This window comes from Labrus mixtus, chromosome 12, assembly GCF_963584025.1.
Source record: "Labrus mixtus chromosome 12, fLabMix1.1, whole genome shotgun sequence".
NCBI classification, from domain to species: domain Eukaryota; kingdom Metazoa; phylum Chordata; class Actinopteri; order Labriformes; family Labridae; genus Labrus; species Labrus mixtus.
This window is the reverse complement of record NC_083623.1, coordinates 12925653-12950047: the sequence shown is the minus strand read 5'-3', so window position 1 is coordinate 12950047 and position 24395 is coordinate 12925653. Positions and strand designations below refer to the sequence as shown.

Genomic DNA, 24395 nt, shown 5'->3' with positions numbered 1-24395 from the left:
GCCACGAATAAAAAAAAAAAAGAGTGACTCAGCAGACCTGAACCTGACGGCAGGAGGATGAAGGTGAGCGAGGATGAAGGGCGGCTGGAGCTGTGGCGAGGAATTCGTCCAACTGATAAAAGGTCAGTGTGGAGGACACTTTCATATGTGTCCACTTCAGATCAGATAAAGAAAACAGTGACGCTCCACTCGATTTGAACATTATAACAGTGATCTGATTGGACATGAGTGCTGAGAGTACAACAGCGCCGTGATTTAACTACAGGCATTAGTGAGGAAGGTGGTTCATATCACTGAGTGGTTGCACACCAAATTTAAATATATACAGATAAAGTATGTCACAAGTAGCTGGACTGTGGTAACATTCAGACACAAAGTTGCAAAAGTGCAGAGAAAAAGTTTGGGTTGCTTGGCAACAGTCCAGATCTGGTAAAGTCCAAACAACAAGTAATCCGTTATTGCTGTTACAGATCATTCCTGAAAGCTGCTTGTGAAGCTGTTGTATGAAAACACTATCACTGCTCAGCTGTGAGTGTCTTCCTATCGCAGAATCACTTCCATGCTGATAACGAGTACAATAGCACTCCCGCTCATATGACATTCCTTTATCTTAAAATCCCAACATGAAAAATGTATAACAAGAATAAAATGATATGGTAAAGAAAGAGGCAAAAAAAAAACATCACGGTAATCATCATTTGATGCAGAGTTATTTATTTTGATAAAGACATCATTTAGATGTAAGTAATATCTCCCATGATTCACAGTGCAGTGTTATCATTCCCTCATGAAGTTCCTTGTAGTATCCCTTATCCATGGTTTAAAAACATTTTCAAGAGCATTATGAGCTATACATAAGTTGATTAAGATGAGTCAATGTATAAAAAGGAAGTAAACGTTAAAATCACTAATGTTTGATATCTTCTGTCGCTCTATACCATCGCTCACCCACCAAGCACCAAAAAGGTCGGTAAATCTGAGCTTAAAGCACCCAGCCAGGAGACTCTGTATTTATTCATTCAGCTGGGAATGTTTTTTTTTATGCAGACATTTGAGTGATGCTGACTTTTCAGCTCTGGATTTACTATGACTCAGCCTTCATCGTAACGCGTGACTGCAGTGACAGTATGTGAGGACTGAGATCAGACAAACTGAGGTTCACAAACATTTTGTCCGTCAGGCAGGCAGAGTCACCTTCACAGAGAGACCGCTGAGTGACAGGAGGGGGGGGGGGGGAAAGCTGCTGTCAGAGTCTGCAGGTGACCTACACAGGTAAAGGATTAGTTCACAATTTACTGAATTCATTTTAGGATGAAAAAAAACCTCAAATATTTTTTATTTGAAAATTTTAAGTGATATTTGTAGTTCCTCCTGTGGATACTGGCTGCAAAGATGCGCCTTCCTCAGGTGTTTCAAAGGTTTAAAGTGTATATTAACAGTCCTCATTCTGTGTGAAATTCATTAAAAAGTTTCTGGGGCCAATAAGAAGCTTGAGATGTGTTAGGTAAACATCATTATCTTCAAGAAAGAATATTGAAAAGCTGTTTATCTACTTAAATAACGACTATTTTTTTTAGCTTTGGATAAACTTTGAAATCCTTTTTTTTTAACAGGATGAGGAGTGCAAATGGACTTGATTTGGCTCCCTAAAGCAGGCGCAGACCTCGACACACTGGTTCCAGGCCGCGGCCGTTTGCTGCATGTCATCCCCAACTCTTTCCCCCACATTTCCTGACACATTTTTTTTTCTATCAATTAAAGGCCAAAACTGGCCAAAAAGAGTGAGGAGTGCAAATATTGTTCTTCATCAATTTAGATGGGACTAGATCAGGAGTTCCTCACTCTGCTGCCAGCATAGACAGCAGAACCATGTACAGTCACTGATCATGCATGAATAGTTTAGTCATGTTTAACGTGTTTTTAACAGACCTGTAAATATGTGAAATAATCCTTTATTTCTTCATCCTGCACTTAGTCTTATTATTGTGTGCCAACTGATTAAAAAAAATTACTTATTTATCAAGAATCACTGAATAAATAATAATTAGCAACATATACACAAAAGCAGAACAACAAGAGGCACTTGTGGTTTTTGTCATTACAAATTGCATCAAATGAGAAATGTATTTCCTGGCTACTCAGCCCCACCTGCTGGACATATTGTGTCACTGCACCTTTATTTCTTAGAGCTTGTTCTCCATATAAAGACTTCTGTAGTCAGTCTATAATTCAGTAACTTGTAGTGAAAGGCAGTGAAGTAATCAGACAGTAGGAAGCCTTTTTTGTAAATCCTGGTTGTTAGTATTACATTCAAAACTACTTCTTCAAGTAGTATTATTATATTTAATTTATTTTTAGTCCCTTTGTTTCATTATGAGCGCTGCAGCTGTCCAAATGTTACCAATCAATCTTATTAATTATTATGTAATATGTAAAAGGACTACGTTAGGGTTAGATTTGACCTTTAAACGTCCTATTCCGGCTCCTTCTTGAACACCCACACCTCGTTCCTGCGGTTGGTCAGTTTGAAGGGACTGTCGTACCCACATGCGTAGAACGGCTTGTCTACGTACGGCACTCCATCTCTCTGCAGGCTCTCCAGAAGTTTCAGGAGCTCTTGGCGCTTCAAGGTCTCGTTTGAGAAACCACCGTATGTCCTTGAAGAAAAGATCCAGAGATGTTTTATTTCTGCAAACTCAGAATTCTTGACTATATTTGAACAGCTTTTTCAATCCAGCACCTGAAATGACTTGGGAACGTTGATCACCAGGAAGAGGGAATTCAGTTTAAAATGAGTTGGTGTCTGTGATGCACCCTACCTGACGTAAGCCGTGAACTCCTTCCTGTGCTCAACAAACACCTCTGCGTCGCCGGGCTCTGGTGGATTTTCCTGATGCTCTTCTGGGATGAAGAAAGAGACAGTGAACTGAGATTCACATGCAGGGCCGGCTCCAGGGTCCACACGACACGATACAGGAGCAGTCATCTCCACTTTCGCCTCTGAGGAACAAATCATTCAGACAAATGTAAACATTTAAAAACAAGGACAAAACACATTAAAGAGCTTTTATGAGGTGCACAGATTTCAAATTTCCATGACAAACCCTCACTGCTCAGGTTTAATACAATGATACTGTGACAGATGGTGAACATATAAGCATAATGTGTATCAGGTGAAGAGGATTAAAAACCAGGTTTGCACATCACACTCTTACACTGCAGCAAAAACAATACATGCCCTCATAAATAATGCTGCTGTTAACTGCTGAGTAAGACAAAAACAGTGTCGCTGTTCCAAACTGCTGAGCAAGAACTTAAGTGTTCTCCACTCTTGCATTTATTCATCATCCTTTTACATTTGCACAATATACACTTGACTGAAGTTTTTTATTAAGTTTCCTTTTTTTTAGGAGGTTGTTTATTTCAATGCCACAAAATAAAAGCATCAAAACCATGAAACCTAAGATGTATCAGACTTCGCAGCCTTTCATTTCTCCCTTTTCACCTGAAAATAACTTACAAGAATATGATGAAACTCACTGTTTTTGTTGTTGCCTTGAATGTAGCTGAAAAGCCTGCGGAAACCAGTACTCATGGCTGGGTCCCACTGCATCCCACTCAGAGTGGTGCTCACCCACTTAGTGGCATGGTAGGTTCGGATCTCATAGTCCTCTCCCTACAGAATATAAGGAGATATATTCATCCTAGAGGCATCTCGAGATAACACTTGTTATGAGCTGACGGTATACAAATAAAGATTGATTGACTGATCTCAGTTATTATTTTAATCAGTGTAATTTAAGATGCTCACCACACTGTTATAAGGACACACTTTTAGTAATGTATTTTAAAAGCTTTTACAAAAAATAGCACTACCACAGCATTAAAATGACAGAAGTCATGTCTGTTTATCTCAAACTCAAATAGTTTTCATCTGTTTTTTTTTAAGGTCTTATTATCAGTTTACTGTATAACCCTAACAGCATATTGAGCTGCATTTACCTGTGTACAATGTCCTTTACTAATAAAGTTGTTATAAATGTATACATAAAGCTTTTGAAATAACAGTCATCACATTTTTTCCAGGTTACATTTTCAAATGTTGATTTTTGTCTAACCAACAGTCCAAAACAAAAAAAAGGCATCACAAATAAATAATAATAATTTTCCCAGTGAAGAACAAACAAACAACCAAAAAAAAGAGACAAAAGTGAATTGTGTTTAAGAACAATTCCATTTAGTTCTATTATGAATTGCATTCAAAACCCCCCAAAAATATTCAACTTAGAGTCATTTTGGCGAATATAAACATTTTAAAAAGGAGGAATCACTGAATGTTTGCATTTCTGCTTGAATTAAAAATAAATACAGCATAAATAAAAATGACAGCTTATATGGCAGTGTGAAAAAAACAAACAACATCAGAGCAAAGGCCGAACACTTTTTTTTACGAGGTGGAAACATTTACCTGTTTCTCAGCTGCGGTGAATGGAGGGTTCTGTAGTCCGGAAGAAAACAGAACTTGTCCCACAGCTTTAAACATGATGACTGATATGAAGAAGATCCAGAGGGTATCTTTAAAGTAAGATATGAACAAATACAGATGTTTCTGAAATGTAAGTCCATATGCTCGTATATAACATGTTACATCAGGTCACATGAGCAGTCAAACATCTTAAAACATTATCCCGTCAAAATGACTATTCGGCTGAATACACCATTACCGCATATCTTAAAACTTTTTAAAAACGATATTACCACCTTTAGAGTCATAGATATATAAATAAAGGTTAAAAAAACATAAATTTTTACCTTTAAATTCACTTGTCGGCTCCTCACTGTCAGAGAGCGCAGCGCGTTTGTTTTATAACATCGCTTCCTGTTACATAAAAATGAAATGTGATTGGCTAAGGGCGTGTACCTTCAAAATAAGAGTACTATTCAAAAACATGCAGTTTGTTTCAGTTTTGCTGTGTTAATGTCATACTCTTTGTCCTCAAGGGCCATTTTAAGATTATATTCAACTACGTATGCTGCTGCATGTCGATGTGCTGGCAATAAACTTTTTAAAAATATACAGTGTAGGCTTATTGTGAAATGCTGTCACCACACAAGCAGTGGAGGAAAGCTGCACCAGCCTAGTTACTTTACCTCACCCTATGATCTAAACACAACCTTTTGTTGTATATATATAATTTATATATATATATATATATATATATATATATATATATATATATATGTGTGTGTGTGTGTGTGTTAAATCAGCAATATTTTATATATATATGCATGGTCAATAATTATGATAGAGGTAAGAGGGTGGCATATGATGCTCTGATTGTTAACAGTGCAGTTCTCTGATTTGAGCAACAGAGGTTTTTGAGAGGGTATTTCAAATCTCATGTTACTGTTAGGTGATCAGGTTTGTTTTTCTCAAATAGTCTTGACTGCTGTTAAACAGCTGAAGAAGGTACTAATCCATGTGGCCTCTACATACAATAAAATGAAGTTGCTTTCCTTGTTGTGTCGTGTACTTTGCTGGTGGGAACAAGCTTTACCCGGCTTCAGCATCACTCTGACCACAGTTTAAATCAAACTTTACAACTGTAAAAAGCATTTTTTTTTCATTTATTTACTACATTATTATTATTTACATCAAAAGGGATCGAAACCTAACTTTACAAGAAAAAATAACTTGTATGCAATATTTAAGAAACACAGCCCAGGCAACATGAGGCACAAACACAGAGTGGTGTTGGAGTAGGAACAATCAAAACCCAACAGGAAACATTTCAAATCTTTAACACACACACACACACAAACTCACATGGTGTGAAGGACTGTTTATGAATGACAAAAGCGGCTGCTACATCTGTTACTGACTAAAATGGTGATGTGATGGTGAGGATCATTTCTACAGTTGATTAACATGTTCGTCTTATTTAGGCTTCAGCTACAGTTTGTAGGTTTGAACACAGGCAGCCTGTTTGTAAAGAGCCTGTGCAAACAGATCCTGATTTCTTTGACGATGAAGAGAGGAGCAGTCATTCTTCTGGCAGGTGTAGAGCAAGGCAAGCAAGAGTGTTAAATGATGTGGATGCATAGTTCAACATTTGTAACTATCGGCTGTAGCATGACTCAAACCTCAGGAGCACCTTTTCTCTTTTCCTATCCAACATTCACAGTCACACACACACACACACACACACACACACACAGAGGCATCGGATGGATGAGGAACCGTAAAAAAATTTAATCTACAGGGACATGCAATCCAAACCAGAGACGGCAGCAGCTCTTCGTTTCATCACTGTCCTGTGAAGAGAATCTTCTTCATTACAATGCTTCTAGCAAAGAGCAGTGGAAAAGGCAGAAAGTCAGAGTGGTTTGTCAAAAGTCTGTTGGTTACATAGTCCAATTATCAGCGCTACAAACGGCAGCGAACACGTCATCCCGAGCACCAGAACTCCACTTCAAACCTGAATTTAATTTCTCTCTTGGGTATAATTTGGAGGAAAAGTGTGCCTTTAAACTGACCATAAAGTAGTTTAATCATTGATATTTAACTGGACATTTTAAAAGGATTCACTGAAACATGTCTTCAGTTTGATTTATGCGATTTTATCTGGCTATACCGTCTTTATTAATCCCTCTTTCAAAATAAATATAAATTTAGACATGTTTTTTGATCATCCTTTCTAAGATTCTTTATCCTCCATATGTTAGTGCATTCTGTGATCAGGCTGAATCTGGTGAAGCTCTGAGGCTCTGTGAGTGTTTTAGGGCTGGTAGTTCTGGTGGACGAAGGACAGAACATCATCTTTGGAGAGTTTCTCAGGGTCCATTCGAGTCTGAGAATCGTGGACTATGACCCCGTCCACCCAGGCCCAGAAGAGCCGCTCCGAGTGACAAACTCTGAGGAGGGAAAAAACAAAACAGACGGTTAGGCTTTTTTGTACTGAACTTCTTCCCCTCCAACACAGAAGTTAGAATTTCTCAAACAAGTTTTTCAAATTAAGATTAATGAACTTAATATAGACAGAGGAGACGGATCATACTGGAACGGGGCGGCAGAGTTTGGTGGCATTTCATAGGTCGACTCCTTAGTGGTCTTATTGTAGAAGAACTTCATCTTGGAGTTTTTACTGTACGCCATCGTCCACGGCTCTGAAGGATGGAGCAGGAGGAGACACATTTATGCACATTCTTATAAGAACTATACAAAGAGCCACTCTACACACGCTGAACATGAGTTTCCCGCAGGTTTGTTGTGTTTTTTTGTGAGTGCAAACAAAACAAAGTTGCAAAAGTGTCATTTGTTTTGAAAGCTGTACATACCATTGACAGTTTTAACGATGTAAAGTCCAGTGGGGAGGAAGTGTCGGTCATCTCTCCCGGTGTAGGACAGACGTGGGACTCCTCCTGAACTCTTTGTCACCTTCATCTCTAGTCTGGATGACGAAGACAAAAAGAGAAAGAAAGAAAATCCTGTAATTGTACATGATAGATATTTTATAGATCATGATGTGTACTGATCATTAGTCCTGTCATACCTGACAAAGATCTTCTCCATTTCCTCCAGCCTGTAGACCTCTTTCACCCTGTTAGGAAAAAGACAGATCACTCATTTAATAGACGTCCTTGAGGATACAGAAAAATACTCTGACAATACCCCATAGAGAGCAGTATTTTTGGATTACTAACTAGTTGTGGTTTCATTAAACTGTTTTGGTATGTGGACTCAGATTCTCTTAGCCAGTATTTGTCCCCATCTTAAGTGTTGAAGTAAGTCCCAGATACTTAAAGTTCCAAAAGATTACTTCTTGGTATGCGTGAGTTTCCACCATGCAGTGTTTTCAGTAAAATCAGATCCCTGCGGACAAATTAAAAAGCATCCTTCAAACGGTTTGATTCATCTGAAATAAAGACCTGATGGGGTTCATGTCTGGTCTGCTGGGTTTGGACACAGCCTTCACAAACTTCTCAGCCATCTGGATCCTGAACACAAAACAGAAATCATTTATTAAACAATGACAAACTTGTATGAAAAGAACATGGTACGGCAACAGAGGAGAATACTTATTCAAGACTTGATGCAAACTAAAAGAAAGAATGATGAAGGTGACACTGCCCTACCTTTGGTTGAAGTGTTTGTCTCTTACGTCGGTGCCGTTCAGAATCAGCGCATCCATCACGTGAACTGCGTTGATTCTTCGCTGAGCTTTGCCCTTCAGACAAAACAAAGTGCGTTTACACATCAACAACCATGAGCAGCAATGAACAGGCCAATAAAGTTGTGTTTCTCTTTTTTTGGCAAGGGATTAAAAAGACACAAACAATCTACAAATAAAAGTTTTATGACTGTTGGAACCAGAACCCTGTTTTATCATTAAAGCAGACAGAAAGTCATTATTCTTCCAGCATTGACAGAAATGGAGCCAAACCAAAACAGATTGGGAAACTGTCTCTCTTTATGAGTTCGGCCTCTTCTCTCACCTCGCCCTTCAGCTCTTGGACGATCTCCACACTCAGGAGTGTATCTCTTGGCAGCTCCAGCTTGAAGTTTTCCAGTTTCTTCCAGCGCAAAGGCATCTTCCCATCCCACGTGTAGATCTGAGACTTCTAAACAAGCCAAATGAAAATACAGAGAAAACAAATTAGAAGAGTTTAATCACAGTAAAATCGATATAAAAAACTCTACAGCATAAGCAGCACAATTCATTGACACTGTCCTGAGTTTACACCTACTGGGTGTAATAATGCAAAGATTGAGCTGTTGTCTGATATCAAATTTACAAAATGTTGAGAAAGACTCATGATTCCTTCTTGATACCAGAAGAGCATCATGCACGTGTGTTAAAACAACTACAGAGAAATATAAAAAAAAAAACACAAGTTCAAGACCTTCATGTTTGTGTTGTCTCTTAAGACCTACCCCAAGCGAAAGTAGGTAAATCTGCTCTCCTCCTCCCACAATGCACCTGTGGTCCAGTATATGACGCAGCTTCTCGAGTGTGGTGGAGTTCAGAGGAGTGACTTTACACTGGAACGACTCCACATCTGGATTCTGAGGTGCAGAGATGTAGACAAGTTTAATACAGTAAAAGCTTTAGCAGACCTGAATGTATTTAATCCCCAAACTAAATATATTATTTTAGCCAAATTTACAACATGTATATCAACTTCTATAAATCATGCTTAGAATTAACCAAGATGCAAAGATGCTTTAATTGTTTTATTTTCCCTCATAAACAACACGAGTAAGAAGAACTGACCTTAAGCAGTTCGTAGAATTTAGACTTTGGGTCTGAGGAGGCCGGAGTGACTCTGGCCTTGTCTGGAACCTGACAATGAACAAAAGTAAAGTATTAACAGGTGGTATAACAGAGAGTTTAAATGCACTCTTCAGCATACTCTAATATTTTCTTCAGTTCATCTTAGTACATGTATCACAGTCCACTCACCCCCCAAAGTTTCAGACACTCTTTTCTTATGTCTGCTTGCCTCGTCTCTGAAAGGGTCCTAGAGAAACAAAATCAGAGTCACACACTCATTCCTGTATAAAAATAACTAAACACATAGCTTCCCTGCAACAGAGTGAAAACATATGGTCAAAAATAAGACCGATTACTCACGGGTCTACGACAAAGGCGTGGATCTTAGCCAGGGCTTTGATCTGGACCACACAGAGGCTGCATAGAAAACGTCTTATGTCAGTGTTTCAGTTTGAAATGAAAAGATGAAAGTCTTTTTGAGTAGAGTGTGTCTCTACCTCTCATTGGAGTTGATCATAAACTGGAAGAAGTCAGAGTCCTCTTTGATGAGGCTGAGGGGGACCACTTCTGTGACGTCGCTCTCTGTGTTCTTCAGCTGGTTCAGCTTCAGGTTGATTCTGAACATGTACTCTCTGACAGCGTCTGACCCGGGCTTCAGATTGCGGCACACTATGTACCTGCAGGAAGAGATTCTCAGATATTCAGGAATATGTCACGCTCTCAAATATTCTGCCCCAAAGTCTCTCTTTCAGTCCAAAATTAGAATCAGATTGATTCATAGCAAAGACACTGTTCAGATTCTTCACATTGTGATCCCGGAAGTCAAAAATTCCAGTCAGAGAGCAAATAGGAAGAATTCTTTCAGGCAGATGATGGTCGGAAATCACTGATAATTTGTAAACCTACATCTGGGACTTACATGTGGCCGACTACAGGATATTTTTCTGTATTTGATTTATGAATTTTTTGTCCGTACATTCATTTTTTATGAGAATTACACTCCCACTGAGACTAAATGAACATTGAGTGGGCTCAGAGGAAAGTAAAATGGGATAGGGTGATGTGTAATTACCCATAGTCAATATGCCTTCATGTCAGTTCACGGAGTAATGCGCCATATGATCAGTTGTTGGCCATTTTCCAGTAACCCCTTACGTATCAGAGTGGAACTAATTGCTTATTTCTAGTGTTTTGTATCGACTAATCCAATGCGTAACCATTTTTAATTGGCTACATGGTTTAGAACAAATATAACAACAGAATACACACACACACACACACACACACACACACACACACACACACACACACACACACACACACACACACACACACACACACAGATAGAAAGAGAGACCCACCTCTCAGAGTTGGCTGGCCTGCTGGTGACAGGTTTGAAGAGACAGATCCTCTCAAAGGAAAGGTAGAGCAGGTACACCAACCCCACACTGAAGCGAGTGAAGAGGTCAAACGTCTTGCAGACAAAATGACCGCCTGGAAGAGACAAAAAAAAAAAAAAAAAGTCACAATTATAAAGCCTGAACCCTGGCATGGAGATCATGTATTCACTGTGTTGAATAAAACTACCATAACTTTACATAAGATGAAGGAAAATCAAGAATTTAGAGAATTGTTTTCACTGGTTTGACGCGACTTTTAAGGAAGTTTAAAAACACGTTGGATTGTCAACTTTTACAGAGTTTAAAACAGGAGCTCGCAGTGTAAATGCAGGGGACTCATCGGATAAAGCACATGTGAACACAAACCTGTCCTTAGTGTGGAGAGGGCGGTGAGGAACTGACAGAGCAGCAGCTGTTTGCTCAGGATCTCCTGGATGTTTTCCTGTCCTTCCACGGAGAACCCCTGCAGGAAAGAGAGACATCGGACCAATCACGAAGATGAAAATCTCCCTTCAACCATAAACAGCTGGGATATGGGACCTTTTCTGTGATATGTACATTTAAGAGTTTTAAACCAGCAGTTGCTCAAATATGTCTAAAGTAAAAAAAAAAAAACAACAACAACATTTGAAAAAGTCTCACCCCATCTGCCATGAGGAAGTGCAGCCCTCTTTTCTCTGTACTCTCCATGATAAAGTTTCTGAAGGCAGTCATGTTTTCTGGCCGAGTGATGTCTCCATCTCCGTCCACGCCTCCCTCCCCTGGGTCACACAGAGGTCAAGCGTTCAATGAATCATTCATCACCTGAGACACAACCTGAGCTCCTCTCCTCCCCCTGAAGGCTTGCTGAGCGTACCATAATAAGGCTCGAACAGCTCGCTCGGAGCTGCAAAAAAATCTTCCAGTTTGAAGTCACAGGGTCCTTTCAGCGTCATGCCGAACCCCTTAGCGTGCCAACGTCTCTTCCACAGGATGTACTCCGAAAAGCCTCCAGGCCCCGCGCAGACATCACCGAAGTACAGAAGCTCGCCCTCGCGGTCCTTTGTCAGAGATTTCTGCACAAGAAAGAAAAAAATGCTTCACCGTGTTCGTACTGGCCTGCGTGTCCTGATGTAGCAAACGTTCAGTGCAAAACAGATCTTTAACTAAATATTCCAACTCCACTTTATCACACTCACCCCTTGTGAATCCTTTGGGTTGGTGAACATGTAGTCAAAGCAGTGGTCGATGTTTGCCATTTTCATAGCCGCTCTGAACAGTAAAAGCAGGTGATACAACTTAAAAGTCGTCTCAATGCAGAGCACTCACTCAAACATTTGAAAATGAGTATTGCATATATCAATAGACGCATAATAACCTGAATGATATGCAAGGTAATTAAAAATAATGCACTTTTATTTTCCTCATCTAGTTATCTGAAGTCTGACCTGTTGAGGAAGATCCCTCCTCTGATCGTCTCATAGGGATTGGAGCGTGTCCGTGATCTCCTCATCTCCTCGCCCTCCAGGTTGTCAAACACTGACTGAACATTAAACAAACAAATAATGACTGAGTTGTCTTTCTAATGTCAAAGTTATCACTAACTGTGAATCTTAGCTGCAGAATATATTTTAAGAATAGTTCTTCTGGTTTGTCTCGTATGTCAACGGTTACAAATTCATCACAAGCTTAACTAAGAAAGTTACTTTAAATGCCTTATGCTGAGGCAGCAAAACACCAGGCTAATACCTTCTAGCTGGCTAACACCTCTGTTGCCTGGACAATGCATGTACATTATAAAAAAAGTGGCACAACTTATTACTCACTTTGCACCTTAGAAGAGTGTGCAGGAGGTCTTCAGTGCAAAACTCGGTCTCATCCTCGATCTTAAGTTTTCTCTGCAAGCATACAAAAGTGAAACTATCTGAATAAAACGCAACAGACGATGCCAGCGTGATTATTCTCAAGTCTCAAGTCTACTTACCCGTCCAATATTCATCCAATCTCTCAGCTCGTCTGCATCTGGATTCTCTGTGGTGCATTCTGGGAACCAGTCTACCTTCTCTACGGCACTCGGCTGGACAAGCAAACAAAAAAAAAGAATAGACAAAAAAAGAGGAAACAGATCATATCAGATGATCAAGATGGAGACAATAAAATGACTTCTGAAGGGTGAACATTTCAGGACAACACAATTAATGGTCAAATAATAGAGATAACAACAAACACTGGAAACATGGAAATGATTTATTGTTATATGTACCTCTGGTTCATCCCGCCAGTCGACATTAAGCTCCCCTTGAAATCCCTGCAGTGTGAGGCCGAGACCCCTTCTCCCTCGCTGAGTGGAGGCCTCCACAATTTCCTTGCGTCCTTGGCCAAACTTTCCCAGACCTTCACCTTCTCGGAAGCCCATCTTAGCCTAAAGGTAAAACAAATCAAATAGAATGATGGAGTTAGGGAAAGCTGACGGAGTACTCTGTCGCTTCTAAATACAATGCAAATCAACTTCCTCTAAGACAAACTCAACTGTTATTATCTACTGAGAGTACAGTTTCCAATACAGTACCATGAGTTTCTGGGACACACTGTTGTACATGGAGAAATCCGAGGAGGCCAGTGTGCCATCAGCGTCTTGTTCATCAAAGGATGATATGGAGGGCATGGAGAATCCCGGCCTGTGATCTTCCTGGTCACTGAGGGAATCATTTTGGCTAGAATCTAGACAGGACAAAACCAAAGATTTAGAGGTACAAACCATTCATGCCGAAGACGGAGACACCCAAGTAACACTTAACGGGCCTTCTCTAGAAAGTCATTATATGTAATCTGAATGTAGTTATTTAAGATGATATATCCACAGCCTTAGGTTCTCTTGGATGAACCACGCTTGAAGAGGACCCCAAATAGACGCAAAAATAGATGGCAAATCGTATCTCTACTGATGACTTGAAAGATAATAAAAGTATTTAAAATCAACCATAATCCCATCTAGAGGAGCGAATTAAAAGATTTCCTGTGTCACATTAGTAAGATCACAACAGAGTATACACTCACTACAAAAAAATCATCTAAACTCGTAGCAGACAAAGTTTTCCGGGGAAATAATCTATCTACCTTGTCTGGATAATTGTGACTCTTCATCTGAGCTGCTGTCCTCACGAGGCCTCTTTGCTTCGAGCTGTGGTGCCAGCACTTCGTTTCTTCTCTTCATTGTGGCTGAAACAGAAATAAGAACAATAAGAATACAATTCTGTCTTACGGGTAAAATGCAAAGCACACAGACAATAAAAAAAAAACATTAGAACAGAAATAACCTACAAGGTAAGATAATTTAAACTTGATCAAATGGAAGAGAGTCGACGTTATTGTACAAGTCAGAAACAAAAGGAGCAGACTGAACTATACGGTCTGAAAGAATGACAAACGTTTGAGGAGAGGCCAAAGCATTATGATTTCTATTGCTGATTCATGAGCAGCCACACAATGAACTGCTTAATGGATGGACTTATTTGAATTGAATCTGAATTTATTTATTTAATAGGGACAATGCAATTTAACATAATTTCAATACAAAGCATGAATCTGATGTGCTGCATAAAGAGTTTATAGCTAGTTGGGCCTTTGCGTAAACAAACAGATTAAAATGTACAACATTCAGTTACATAAAACCCCATAACACTTTATGAGGATACATTAATTATGTTATTTTCTTAACTCCACAGAGAAAGATGTAGGCATGCTGTGCTGCTCATTTATTAAGAGACGTGAAACACTTTCTGACAATAACACCTCAGTTCTTTACATTTTCTAGACACATATTTCACATAAGGTTTGACCACTACTTCATAGACTTTGTTTTTTTAAGATAGCTGTGAAATAAAAACTAATAAAGTAGTTATTAGTTGCAACTCTAATGGATAACATGCACACGGTAAACAATATTTCAGTACTGCTCAACATACATAAATGATATGTATGAAGACGAGACAAAAAGCAGAGATCCAGGTTTCAACAGCCTTAACAACAAGGAATACTTCTGCTCTAAACTCACAAACTATACTGCTGTACCCACTTTTAATTAATATCTTCAAACTTTATTTTATACTGGTTTATAACATTTGTATTGTTGTGCATTTTAATCTGTTTGTTTACACAAAGGCCCAACTGGGGACACGAGTTGGAAATAGCTATAAACTCTTGATGCAGCACATCAGATTCATGCTTTGCATTGAAATTATGTTAAATTGCATTGTCCCTATTAAATAAATAAATTAAAATCAAACTATTAACTTTAAGTGAGCAAAGTAGATTATTGTTTTCTGTGGTCTAAAAAACAAAGATGTAACAGGAAAACTAAATAAAAAGTGTGTTTAGGTGTTGGAAAGTGTTTTAATGTTTGTATGAGGAAAAGCAGTCCAGACATCGAAAATGCAAATTATCAACAAGTTTTCACATAAAGTAAAATATAAACAACAAACACGATTATTTAACTTAAATCAGCTGTTTGTTTACGTTTCATTCAAAGTTGTGTATCTAGTCAACACCACTTGTCCATATTATGTCTTAACCCTTCGACGTTGTAAGATTGTGATGATGAAGTAATTAAAAAGAGATTAAAATATAAACTTTAAAGTGTTTACCTCTGTTGTTGTTGTTGTTGTTGTTAGCACAAATCAGACATCAAAGTGAGGCCATGCCACTCTCTCAAATCCCCTTTAGTAGGAACACACAGCTAAAGTAAACAGGCTTGGCTGGTTGATGTCAGTGTGGGTGTGTTATCTGTGTTTTCTGTGTTTTCTGTGAAACGAAACTGCGCAGCTGTAGCAGCTCTCAGAGGTTAGCTTAAGTTAGCCAGCTAGTTTGTTTTTATTTACCAGCTCGGATGAAAAACCTTCACTCTTCAGTGACGAGACAGCCGCGACAGAAAGTTAACTCCGCATATGTTACGAGTTGATTCAGTTTTTTTTTTATTAACGTGGAAACTTTCGTGATAAATACAGAATTTTTTTTTTTGAAGTTTACATTAGCCCGCGTCCTGTTTCGACCAATGTTCGAGGTCCTTCTTTTTCTGACGACGCGTAGTGATGACGCCCGTGACGTATGGCGTGTCTAAACATGTGCCTGTGTGATTTTGTTGTTGTTTTTATTTTAGTAAATTTTGTTATTCAATGTATTAATTTTATTCATGATCATTTGTTAGACATTTGTATATATTATTTTGTCACGTTGCATAATAACCTTGTGACTCTAATAAAGCTTAACAAGCTGATTAGGAGGGCTGGCTCTGTGCTGGGGACTGCTGTGGAGCCCCTGGAGGTGGTGATGGGGAGAAGGATGATACAGAAACTGTTGAACATTATGGACAATAACATGCATCCCTTACACAATCTTGTATGCGAACAAAAGAGTGTTTTTAGTGGGAGGCTACGGCAGATAAATTTTATAACGACTCCCCTTTAAGTAAGGACAGAAGACATTTAAACTTTTAAACTTTAGCCTGAGTTTCATATATCATATATCAAACTGTATTGTGGGCTCATGTTTTTTTGTATGGGTGGGATATGTATGTATATATGTGTTGTGTTGTGTGTTTGTATGTATGCTGGCTGCTGGAACACCTACATTTCCCTGCTGGGATGAATTAAGTATATCTTATCTTATCTTATCTTATCTTTATCTTATCTTAAGTTCAGGGATAGATGAAATGTTAAAACCATGGTTGCAGTTACTGAAGGCAAAAGTGGAAATATCAGAAACTTTCAGGTCTACCTTTATTATCTGATATCAACAAATGAGTTTATGTTTACCACAAGAATTTAGTAATTACACAGTGACAACTCAGCTTCTCACACTGCTTCTGAGCAGCGTACAGGCGGTTTTGATTCTCCTTTGGTCTCGAAAAAGCATCAGCTGGAGCTAAATTCTTTTTTAATTGCATTGTATTGTCTGGACCTGATTACGTGATTAGATTGTCTTTTAATCAGTCTTGCAAGTCTGTTACATTGGGATAATCTGTTCTTGGCATGTGAGTTAATTGAGCCTGAGCTGTTTGTCAAAACAATCATTGAGCTTTTGCCAATCGTGCCTTCTAATGGTCTGTAAAGACACGCTTCAATGCTTTTCCTCAGTGTATCCAAACTGTCTGAACACTAACCTCTAGAGTCTGCATGAATCATTTCTTATTGTATTTTCAAAATGTAAAATTTGAGCAAGATGTAGTACATTCTCTATCGAGACATAGTTTAAAGTCAATGCTCTGCCTTTCGTGATTCAGTTTAAACAAAGCTGACTGTGCATCGCGTGCCTTCATAGATGAGTCTGTAAGATCCTTCTTAGAAACAGTGTTAATACCCTGTTTTCGTGACTCAGGAGAAACACAAGGGAGGAGGTGAGCTCTGCTTACTGACAGTAATTCTTCAATAAATTTCACATTACAAGCAAACATTTGGTTAGCTTAATGAAATAGCTTCATTGACACATTGTTTTTATGCCTTCTTAATTGCAATAGTCTACAAATTGTACTGAAGCATACCTATTCATTAAACACTTTGGAAAGGGAATTTTAGTTTGCACAATTATTTCAAGTTTATTTGATATTATTTGTTAAAGGCTTTACTCCTACCTTTGTCTGAATTGTTAAATAATTGTACTTTGTCGTTTTGATCCATGTTTAAAATAATAGTTACTTGAACGGGTAAGGGATACTTAAATCTAATAAAGTCATCTGGTGATTAAAATAAGCTAAATAAAGTAGCTAATAAAAAATAAAAAAAATAGCAGGACTTAGTACTTAAAAGCTGATTAAGTGCAATCCTGATTTGAATATTTGTATTTTTCTGCGTGTGTACTTCAGTGCTAGAACCTAACGTTGAATTTGGCATGTCAGTGTACTTAATTGTTAAAGTGGCTCTTAGTGAGCTCTGCAGACGTCATTATAGCTTTTGTTATCCGTTGTTTGGCGTGTGTGTCGTCCCTTTGCAATTGGTGCCCAGTGAACTTGGATCATCTCCCTGCAGGTACATAACAGTCCACCATAACTCCAGTTGCTCTGCTAATCCTCCACTGACACAAATGCAGATACACACGTAAAGACACAAACACAGACCAGAACCATGTGACCAGCTGACGCAATGAAGCATGAGCTTTATAAACCACCTCTAGGGACTGCTCTCCCTTAAGGGGGATCATCATAGACCAGGTGTGTGTCTATGTCAGTGTAAAGAGGGGTGTGTTTGGACACAGGGGAGAGCTGCTGCTGCTGCTGCCTCAATCAGCCTGGTGGAGAAGACAGAGGCCAGAGAGACAGAGAGAGCGAGGAGGAAAGGGATTTAGAGTCTAAAGTTGCCTAGCAAACACGGCTGAGGGCTTTTTTTTATTTTGGTCTCAGCTGAGGAGCACTTGAAAAAGCAACAACTATGTTTTTCCGCATCCCAAGACTGACCCCTGGATATATTAGATACCTCCAGGTGAGTAAAACGCTTTGGTACAGTTTTCTACTTTACATCCTTGGTTTGGTGCTAATTCCATTAAATCCTTTAATAACTATAACTGTTAAGTTGTTGATGCAGATTTCCTTCTCCTCACTGATTCTGGAAAAAGTTTGTTTTGTAAAAAGCAGAGTAGCAGAGTTGTAACCATGAGAGTCATATTTGTGGTTGATTGCCAAACAGGTCTAGCATCAGGAAATATGTTTTGCCTTTATGGTGCAAAACAATGAACATAGTGACAGAAAAATGAATCTAAAAAACAGCATTGTGCTGAATTGTCATTTCATTGCTCCGAAAGCTTGTTTTAACCCAATAAGTTCACACTGACTCATCACTGCACACAAAGTGCCCATTTGTGTGTGTCATGGCAGGATTTAGAGCAGAGGATTACAGCCGACTGACTTTGAATGGATTTGAATCAGAGATGTACTTCGTTAACCCGGGTCAGGTGAATGCCCTCTAATTGGATCTTCAGAGGAAACGCATGAGATCCATGTTCCAAATCACCCTGCTGGATTTTTCATAGACCTGCAGCTGGATTTAAGAGCCCACAGTGTGGATGAGCGTGCGCTTTAAAAATGGCCAAACTATCTTGGTCCCAGCTCATCAGATTGGGTGTTAGATAATTCTCACGGGCAGGTTAATAACACACAGGTCAGGGTTATACAAATGACCTTTCCTTTAATGTCTTTGAAGATCTTGTAACGACAAAATGTCAACTTTTTCATTAGCTTTTCAGCTTTCTTAAAATGATCTCTGGGATCATCCAGAGGGATATCAAATCTAGAAAAGGATGACTTTTCGCAGTCTGTTTTCTTAATCTGCATGTTTATCTCAAAAACTCACCAAACTATTCACCAAATTTGGTGACACATGGTTTTCTTTTCAGCAGCTACTCACAGAGCTAGAATTCTTTTTGAAACTGATAGACTATACTGCTTTTCTGTGTTTAATAATAATAATAATAATAATAATAATAATAATAATAATAATAATAACTTTATTTATATAGCACCTTTTAAAAACACAGGTTTACAAAGTGCTTTGACAAACAGCAAAAACAAGAACAAACTAAAGCAAACACAGAAGAACATTAACAACAGCAAGCACAAACAAATGCAAAATACTAAGAATAATTAAATACAATTCAACAGAAAAGAACCCAAAGTGCACGATACCCAACAGACATATATAACCCGACCGTCACAAGAACCATTATAAGAACCCAGGAAACACAAGAACCCAACTAGATATTTAACTTAAATATCTAAATGTTGTAGGCTATCAGATATCAGTGAGAATGCCAATCAAAGCACCAGTCAACAAATTGTGTTACTTGTAGGTATAGACACATCTTTTAAGGCAATATTTTTTTAACTGGTACTGGAGGGGAGGTCAGTATATATCAATGTCTATGTATCACTTTGGGGAGGGAGAAAATAGTATCTTCACATCTTCAAGTATCAGAGTGATGAGCTAAGAAAATGATTGAATTTATAAGATAATGTGGCTTTAGTTATTTGCTTAAATTTCTGAGATGTCTCCAAATCTGCACAGGACTTTAACCCATTATATCAGAGTAGGCTAGGCTATGTGTTGATCCCATTTGTATTGAGACTTCACAAAACAGAGATTCTAGTGTGGCTCTTCCCTTGTGTTAAGACAAAGCTGGGATGAGACGTGTGATGGTGGTCCACGCAGAGCAGCCGGAATCAGGACCGGAATCTATTTGGTCATGTTCACGGATCACATGTAGTGGTGGTGGAGGTCGAGCTTACGTGGGTAGTGACCACTCTTTCTTTCTTTCAGACCCAGGCGGCCCAGACCGTGCTGCAAAGCCGCGAAGCCCCTGTGATGCAGCGCATGGCCATGATGCTGGGGTTGATGGGGATTGGATTGTCGGGCTACAGCTCTCGCCAGCTCACACTGCACTGCAAGCCGGCGAGCAACCTCTTCAGATGAAATGAAAAAGGAAACACGTACAAACACGCAGACACACACCCAGGAACACGCCAACATACACAAGCCTCTTTCACTTGTAAAGCTGAAGTTTTTGGGAAGTGTGTTTAATCTTATTGTTCCCTGTATCCAAGTGGTTGCCTGGCAACCCGTGGAGACTCCAGGAAGTTTTTTTTTTTTCAGAGTCACAGAATTGCTCATAAAACAGAAAATGTGTCAATTTAAGCTATTGTTTGAAAAAGATAAACACACAAGATTTGGTGTGTTAAATATTGAGCCTCAGAGGGTTTTGTTTTGTTTTGTTTTTCATTTAACAAAGCTTTTCAGTGGTTATGCTAAGCTAAGGCCTACCAGCTCTCTAGCCAATTTGGTGAGAGTGCAAATAAACACATTTCCCAAAATGTCTATATAAAATCAACAAGAAAAAGTTCAGTAAACTGAGAGATGTAATTACACCTAAAATAGAACACAGAAAATGTTCTGTGTTTTTTTTTAGCTGTGCATATTTGATAATAATCCCCTCCCTGTGGTTTAAGTTTAATGTCAACCTTGTTCTCGACTTAAGACGATTCAATTGTGTTCGACATGAAAAGAATCTTCAGAATGTACAAACCTACCTCTTCATTAAGCACAGTGCAGTATTATTTCTTGTGACAGATATGCAGTGAAACAGAAAGGCAGCTATTGATTTTTTTGTTCAACTTGGTTGGCATTAAACTTTCACCCTAATTCCTCCCTATGTCCCGTGCCTTACCATGGGAGACAAAATTGACCGTTTATTTTTTCAAGCATACCAACGGTCTTTAATCACATTTTTTTTTTTTAAAACGCAGCTTGAGCTGAGCCCCAAGAAATCTCCTCCTTAAATCCCCAGAATTAATCATCGCCACTTCTCCTCTGGCATTTTGGCAATTTCCATGATGTAACTCAGAGCGCACAGCCAAGTTTGTGACGTCTTGGCCTGTTTTCTCTTTATAGATGTGGAGGGATAGTGCATGAGAAACTGCTTAAACTGAGAGAATCAAGGCATATTTATTTCAATCTCTCTTGATTCTGGTGTTGTACAGTGTTAGTTATGACATTTTTGACACCTCCTGAAAATGTTGAGAGAAAATATTCTACCAACAGAAACATAAAAAAAAGTCTGACTTTTGATGCGTGAACAATGCTACTTTGCACTTTTATGTACATGTCTTGTATATATTCATGTATATATCACTTTTAATGCTGAATGAGATTAGTAGAACACAACACTGGGTGCTACCAGCTTTTGTTGTGCGCTGGACGGGGCGAGATCTAGCTGGATTGACACACGGCGTTGCTGTGTTTTTGTCAGGCAGAGGAACCAGGTCAGCCACCCTGGAAACCACCTGAACATGTGAATCCACCCGGATCTCTCCTGGTTGCACACCAGTGTCAGACATGACGTATGAATGACCTCAGTGGTCTCTTAACTTAGCTACAATTTGTGTTCACATTGAATTTGAATGAAAACAATACAACCTTTACAGCATATATCACCGACGAAGAATGAAAATGAGCAGTTATACTCTGTCCTGCTGTGGTTAAAAAAAGGCAGGTTAGTTGAATAATAGGAGGAGATCAGTGTGTAAGCAGGTCACCAGGTGTGTGCAGTGATACAGTGATCCTCTTAAAGAAACACATCTTTTTTAGACCAGCTTATTCTGACATATAAGGAGGGTCAATGACCCTGAAACAGAGACACGTAATATCGTGACAGAAACAACTGTGTTTATTTATGTTCTTTGAAGCTGACTGGGACTCTTCTTGAACAAGGGATTTCACACAGGTGGACATAGTTGATGATGGATGGGGGAATTTGAAAATGATGGGGTCATTTATCATTTATTTTTGTTGTATGTTTATGTATGTTTTGCTTCTTTGTTCAGTTTATATTCTTCCTTATGGTATAAAAGCATGAGATGTCTTGAACGCCACCCATAAAACCAGCTCATTTGGATAAAATCTACATCTAATTTTCTATTTTTCTATTATGTATAAAATAAAACAGACTTGTCAGGGAGTGTGCTGGGAATCAATCAAACATAATCCCTCTTGTTTGGTTTTTATACACATTTCAAGGGTGCAGTATTTTTCAAATGGGTTAAATTGTGGGTTTAATGAACTTGTTGGGGTATTATAATCTTGTGTCAATCAGATCCACTGATACATTTTAAATGTGTTTTGTTTTTAATAATGGACCTCGTGTTACAGATTTTGTCTGAAAATTTACTGCTACATTTTTGGGGGGAATTGTAATGAAGAGTATGACCCATAGTGATGTAAAGCATTATAAATGCAAAAGAAGCACCTTTGAACATGCACTATTTTGTATGATTAAATCACCCTGTGGGCAAGAATGAATAAATACGGTTATGAACAACTGCTCAGGTGTGGCATGTGTCTCGTTTGACTTTCTGAAGAGAATAGTGAAATTGGAGAAGAAATACAATGATCATGCACTAGATGTCAGCATAGATTTCTGATCTCTGTTATTCATCAGTGTTAAAAAAAAAGGATTAAGTGCAGTATGTGATCATTGGAAATGAACCACCTGACCCTTGACAAGTTCACTTGATTCGTGAACAAAGTATTTACTCCAAGATTGCCAACCATTGATTCCAATAAAAACAAGTTAAAAATATGAGGAATGTTGCAAAAGGAAACTCATGTATTTCATGCTGCAAATAGTTAATTTCACAATTTGATGATCTCACTTTTCTACAACCTCTTATCTTTAACAAATTAGTCTCTTGTTTTGGTAATCAAACAATTAAATTGCCGGACGTGCATGTGCGGGTACTCCAGCTTCCTCCCACAGTCCAAAGACACGCTCTATAGGTCAATTGGTGACTCTAAATTTGCCCGTAGATGTGAATGTGAGTGTGGCTGGTTGTCTGTCTCTATATGTCAGCCCTGTGATTGAGTGGTTAACAGTCGCCCAATGACAGCTGGGATTGGCTCCAGCCTCCCACGACCCCAAATGGGAAAAGCGGTATAGATAATGGATGAATGGCTGCAGCCAATAGCGTCACGTTATTGCCATGTTAATATTACTGCAATGATCTTAAGAAATAAAATCAATTCAGGTTTGTTCATTTCATTAAATTTGCTTATCTTGATTTAATCTATTAATGATTCCGGCACGTCCTCAGTGCTCGAAGGATAGGATAAGAAAAGATAAGAAAAGATGAGATGAACCTTAATGATCCCACAATGAGGACATTCTCAGTTTGCCCAATCATATGAAAAATGTATTGTGAATAACACTATAATTTATGTCAATAAGAGGCATTACTTCTCATGCTATTGACGCAGCTTTACAGAGCTTATTTCAGTCATTTTGTTGGCACATAGTTGATTATCAGAAAGTCATTATTTTGTGTATAGGCTATTTAGCGTCATTATTACTTTTAAACTGCCGTTACTAAGCACAAAACTGCATAGCAATTGAGATTAAGGAAGGTAAAAATAATAAGAATGGGTTAAAATCAACATTGTGTTGATTGACACAACAACCAACCACGGATGTCTTTTAGTATAAACAAATTACACATTTATATTCATTAAGCTTTACAGGTCAAATGTAAATGCTTGAACTCTTGGTACTCCACTTATTTTCAAATGTCGCCGTTCTAAAAAGTAATTGAGAGAAAATCAAAAAAGCCTCTAAGAGATGCTCAAGTTTCTGGGGAACATTAACTTTTAATAGTCTGTCACTTGTGAGGTTTGTGGTTTGTTACTCTACACCTTGAAATCAATCTTGTTTTCCAAACAGCAGTTTCTTGCTGATTCACCAATCGCTCAACTCGGCCAAGTAGATCTGTCTGTCAGACAGTCACCTCCGGTGTTGTTAGTTAGTTCTGACCCAGTTATAGATCTAAGCTGCTTTGGAAACAAACCCAAATCTATCCCAGTGAGAGCCAGCCGGGGTTACAGTTGTGCTACTCTGGATTTAATGAGGGCTTTAAGAGTTGAGCTTTACGGAGAAAATGTGTGGAAATATACTGGGAGCTTCCAACACCTACAGGGAATTTACACAGGTTTGACCACTAGTTGGAAGAATTACAAACATCAGTATGGCTGTCAGAAGCCTTTTGTGGAAGAAAACCTGTCCGTTCATGTGGGGGGTTTATCATGTTCCCCACCTCAGGGAGGAGAAGAGTCAGGAGTCAGACGGACACAATTTCTTACTCCCCCTGATTCTCTCTCTTCACACATACACACAGACACACACACACACACACACACACACAAACAGAGGTCCTTTG

General features: G+C 38.7%; 2 protein-coding genes and 1 long non-coding RNA gene across 5 annotated transcripts in view; 1 reads left to right on the top strand and 2 right to left on the bottom strand.

The window, feature by feature from the left end:
- Positions 1 to 691: 691 nt before the first annotated feature.
- Positions 692 to 4899, bottom strand: hebp2 (heme binding protein 2). The gene is made up of 5 exons (XM_061052054.1): positions 4813 to 4899; positions 4469 to 4575; positions 3541 to 3676; positions 2820 to 3000; positions 692 to 2657 (listed from the first exon to the last, which is right to left on the bottom strand). The coding sequence occupies exons 2-5, from the start codon at positions 4541 to 4543 to the stop codon at positions 2474 to 2476; spliced, it is 576 nt and encodes a 191-aa protein (XP_060908037.1). The 5' UTR covers positions 4544 to 4575; positions 4813 to 4899; the 3' UTR covers positions 692 to 2473.
- An 887-nt stretch (positions 4900 to 5786) lies between these two features.
- The window catches only part of cmtr1 (cap methyltransferase 1), a 54264-nt gene continuing 35655 nt past the window's right edge, over positions 5787 to 24395 (bottom strand). The window contains exons 1-24 of one of the 3 annotated variants that reach the window (XM_061052047.1): positions 15298 to 15718; positions 13772 to 13873; positions 13224 to 13375; positions 12918 to 13076; positions 12639 to 12731; positions 12481 to 12552; positions 12103 to 12197; positions 11854 to 11926; positions 11532 to 11730; positions 11318 to 11436; positions 11042 to 11138; positions 10637 to 10769; positions 9773 to 9952; positions 9636 to 9692; positions 9465 to 9522; positions 9276 to 9344; positions 8936 to 9067; positions 8497 to 8622; positions 8137 to 8228; positions 7930 to 7998; positions 7554 to 7601; positions 7339 to 7451; positions 7059 to 7167; positions 5787 to 6915 (exon numbers count right to left, since the gene is read on the bottom strand). In XM_061052047.1, the coding sequence (XP_060908030.1) occupies positions 6780 to 6915; positions 7059 to 7167; positions 7339 to 7451; positions 7554 to 7601; positions 7930 to 7998; positions 8137 to 8228; positions 8497 to 8622; positions 8936 to 9067; positions 9276 to 9344; positions 9465 to 9522; positions 9636 to 9692; positions 9773 to 9952; positions 10637 to 10769; positions 11042 to 11138; positions 11318 to 11436; positions 11532 to 11730; positions 11854 to 11926; positions 12103 to 12197; positions 12481 to 12552; positions 12639 to 12731; positions 12918 to 13076; positions 13224 to 13375; positions 13772 to 13868 (2478 nt within the window). In that variant the 5' untranslated portion in view covers positions 13869 to 13873; positions 15298 to 15718 and the 3' untranslated portion in view covers positions 5787 to 6779. Of the gene's footprint in view, positions 6916 to 7058; positions 7168 to 7338; positions 7452 to 7553; positions 7602 to 7929; positions 7999 to 8136; positions 8229 to 8496; positions 8623 to 8935; positions 9068 to 9275; positions 9345 to 9464; positions 9523 to 9635; positions 9693 to 9772; positions 9953 to 10636; positions 10770 to 11041; positions 11139 to 11317; positions 11437 to 11531; positions 11731 to 11853; positions 11927 to 12102; positions 12198 to 12480; positions 12553 to 12638; positions 12732 to 12917; positions 13077 to 13223; positions 13376 to 13771; positions 13874 to 15297; positions 15719 to 24395 lie in introns of those variants that run through there. The other 2 variants (XM_061052046.1, XM_061052048.1) reach the window with 2 other exon arrangements.
- Positions 17591 to 22509, top strand: LOC132984970 (uncharacterized). Its single transcript, XR_009675010.1, has 2 exons — positions 17591 to 18123; positions 19954 to 22509. It is a non-coding gene; the product is annotated as an uncharacterized LOC132984970 (long non-coding RNA).

Bases quoted from the DNA above. Each gene is read 5' to 3' on its own strand.
- hebp2 (XM_061052054.1), bottom strand. From the start codon at position 4,543: ATGTTTAAAGCTGTGGGACAAGTTCTGTTTTCTTCCGGACTACAGAAC. The intron at 3,677-4,468 runs GTAAATGTTTCC...TATATTCTGTAG, and splicing joins TCACCGCAGCTGAGAAACAG to GGAGAGGACTATGAGATCCG. The intron at 3,001-3,540 runs GTGAGTTTCATC...TTTGTTCCTCAG, and splicing joins TCAAGGCAACAACAAAAACA to AGGCGAAAGTGGAGATGACT.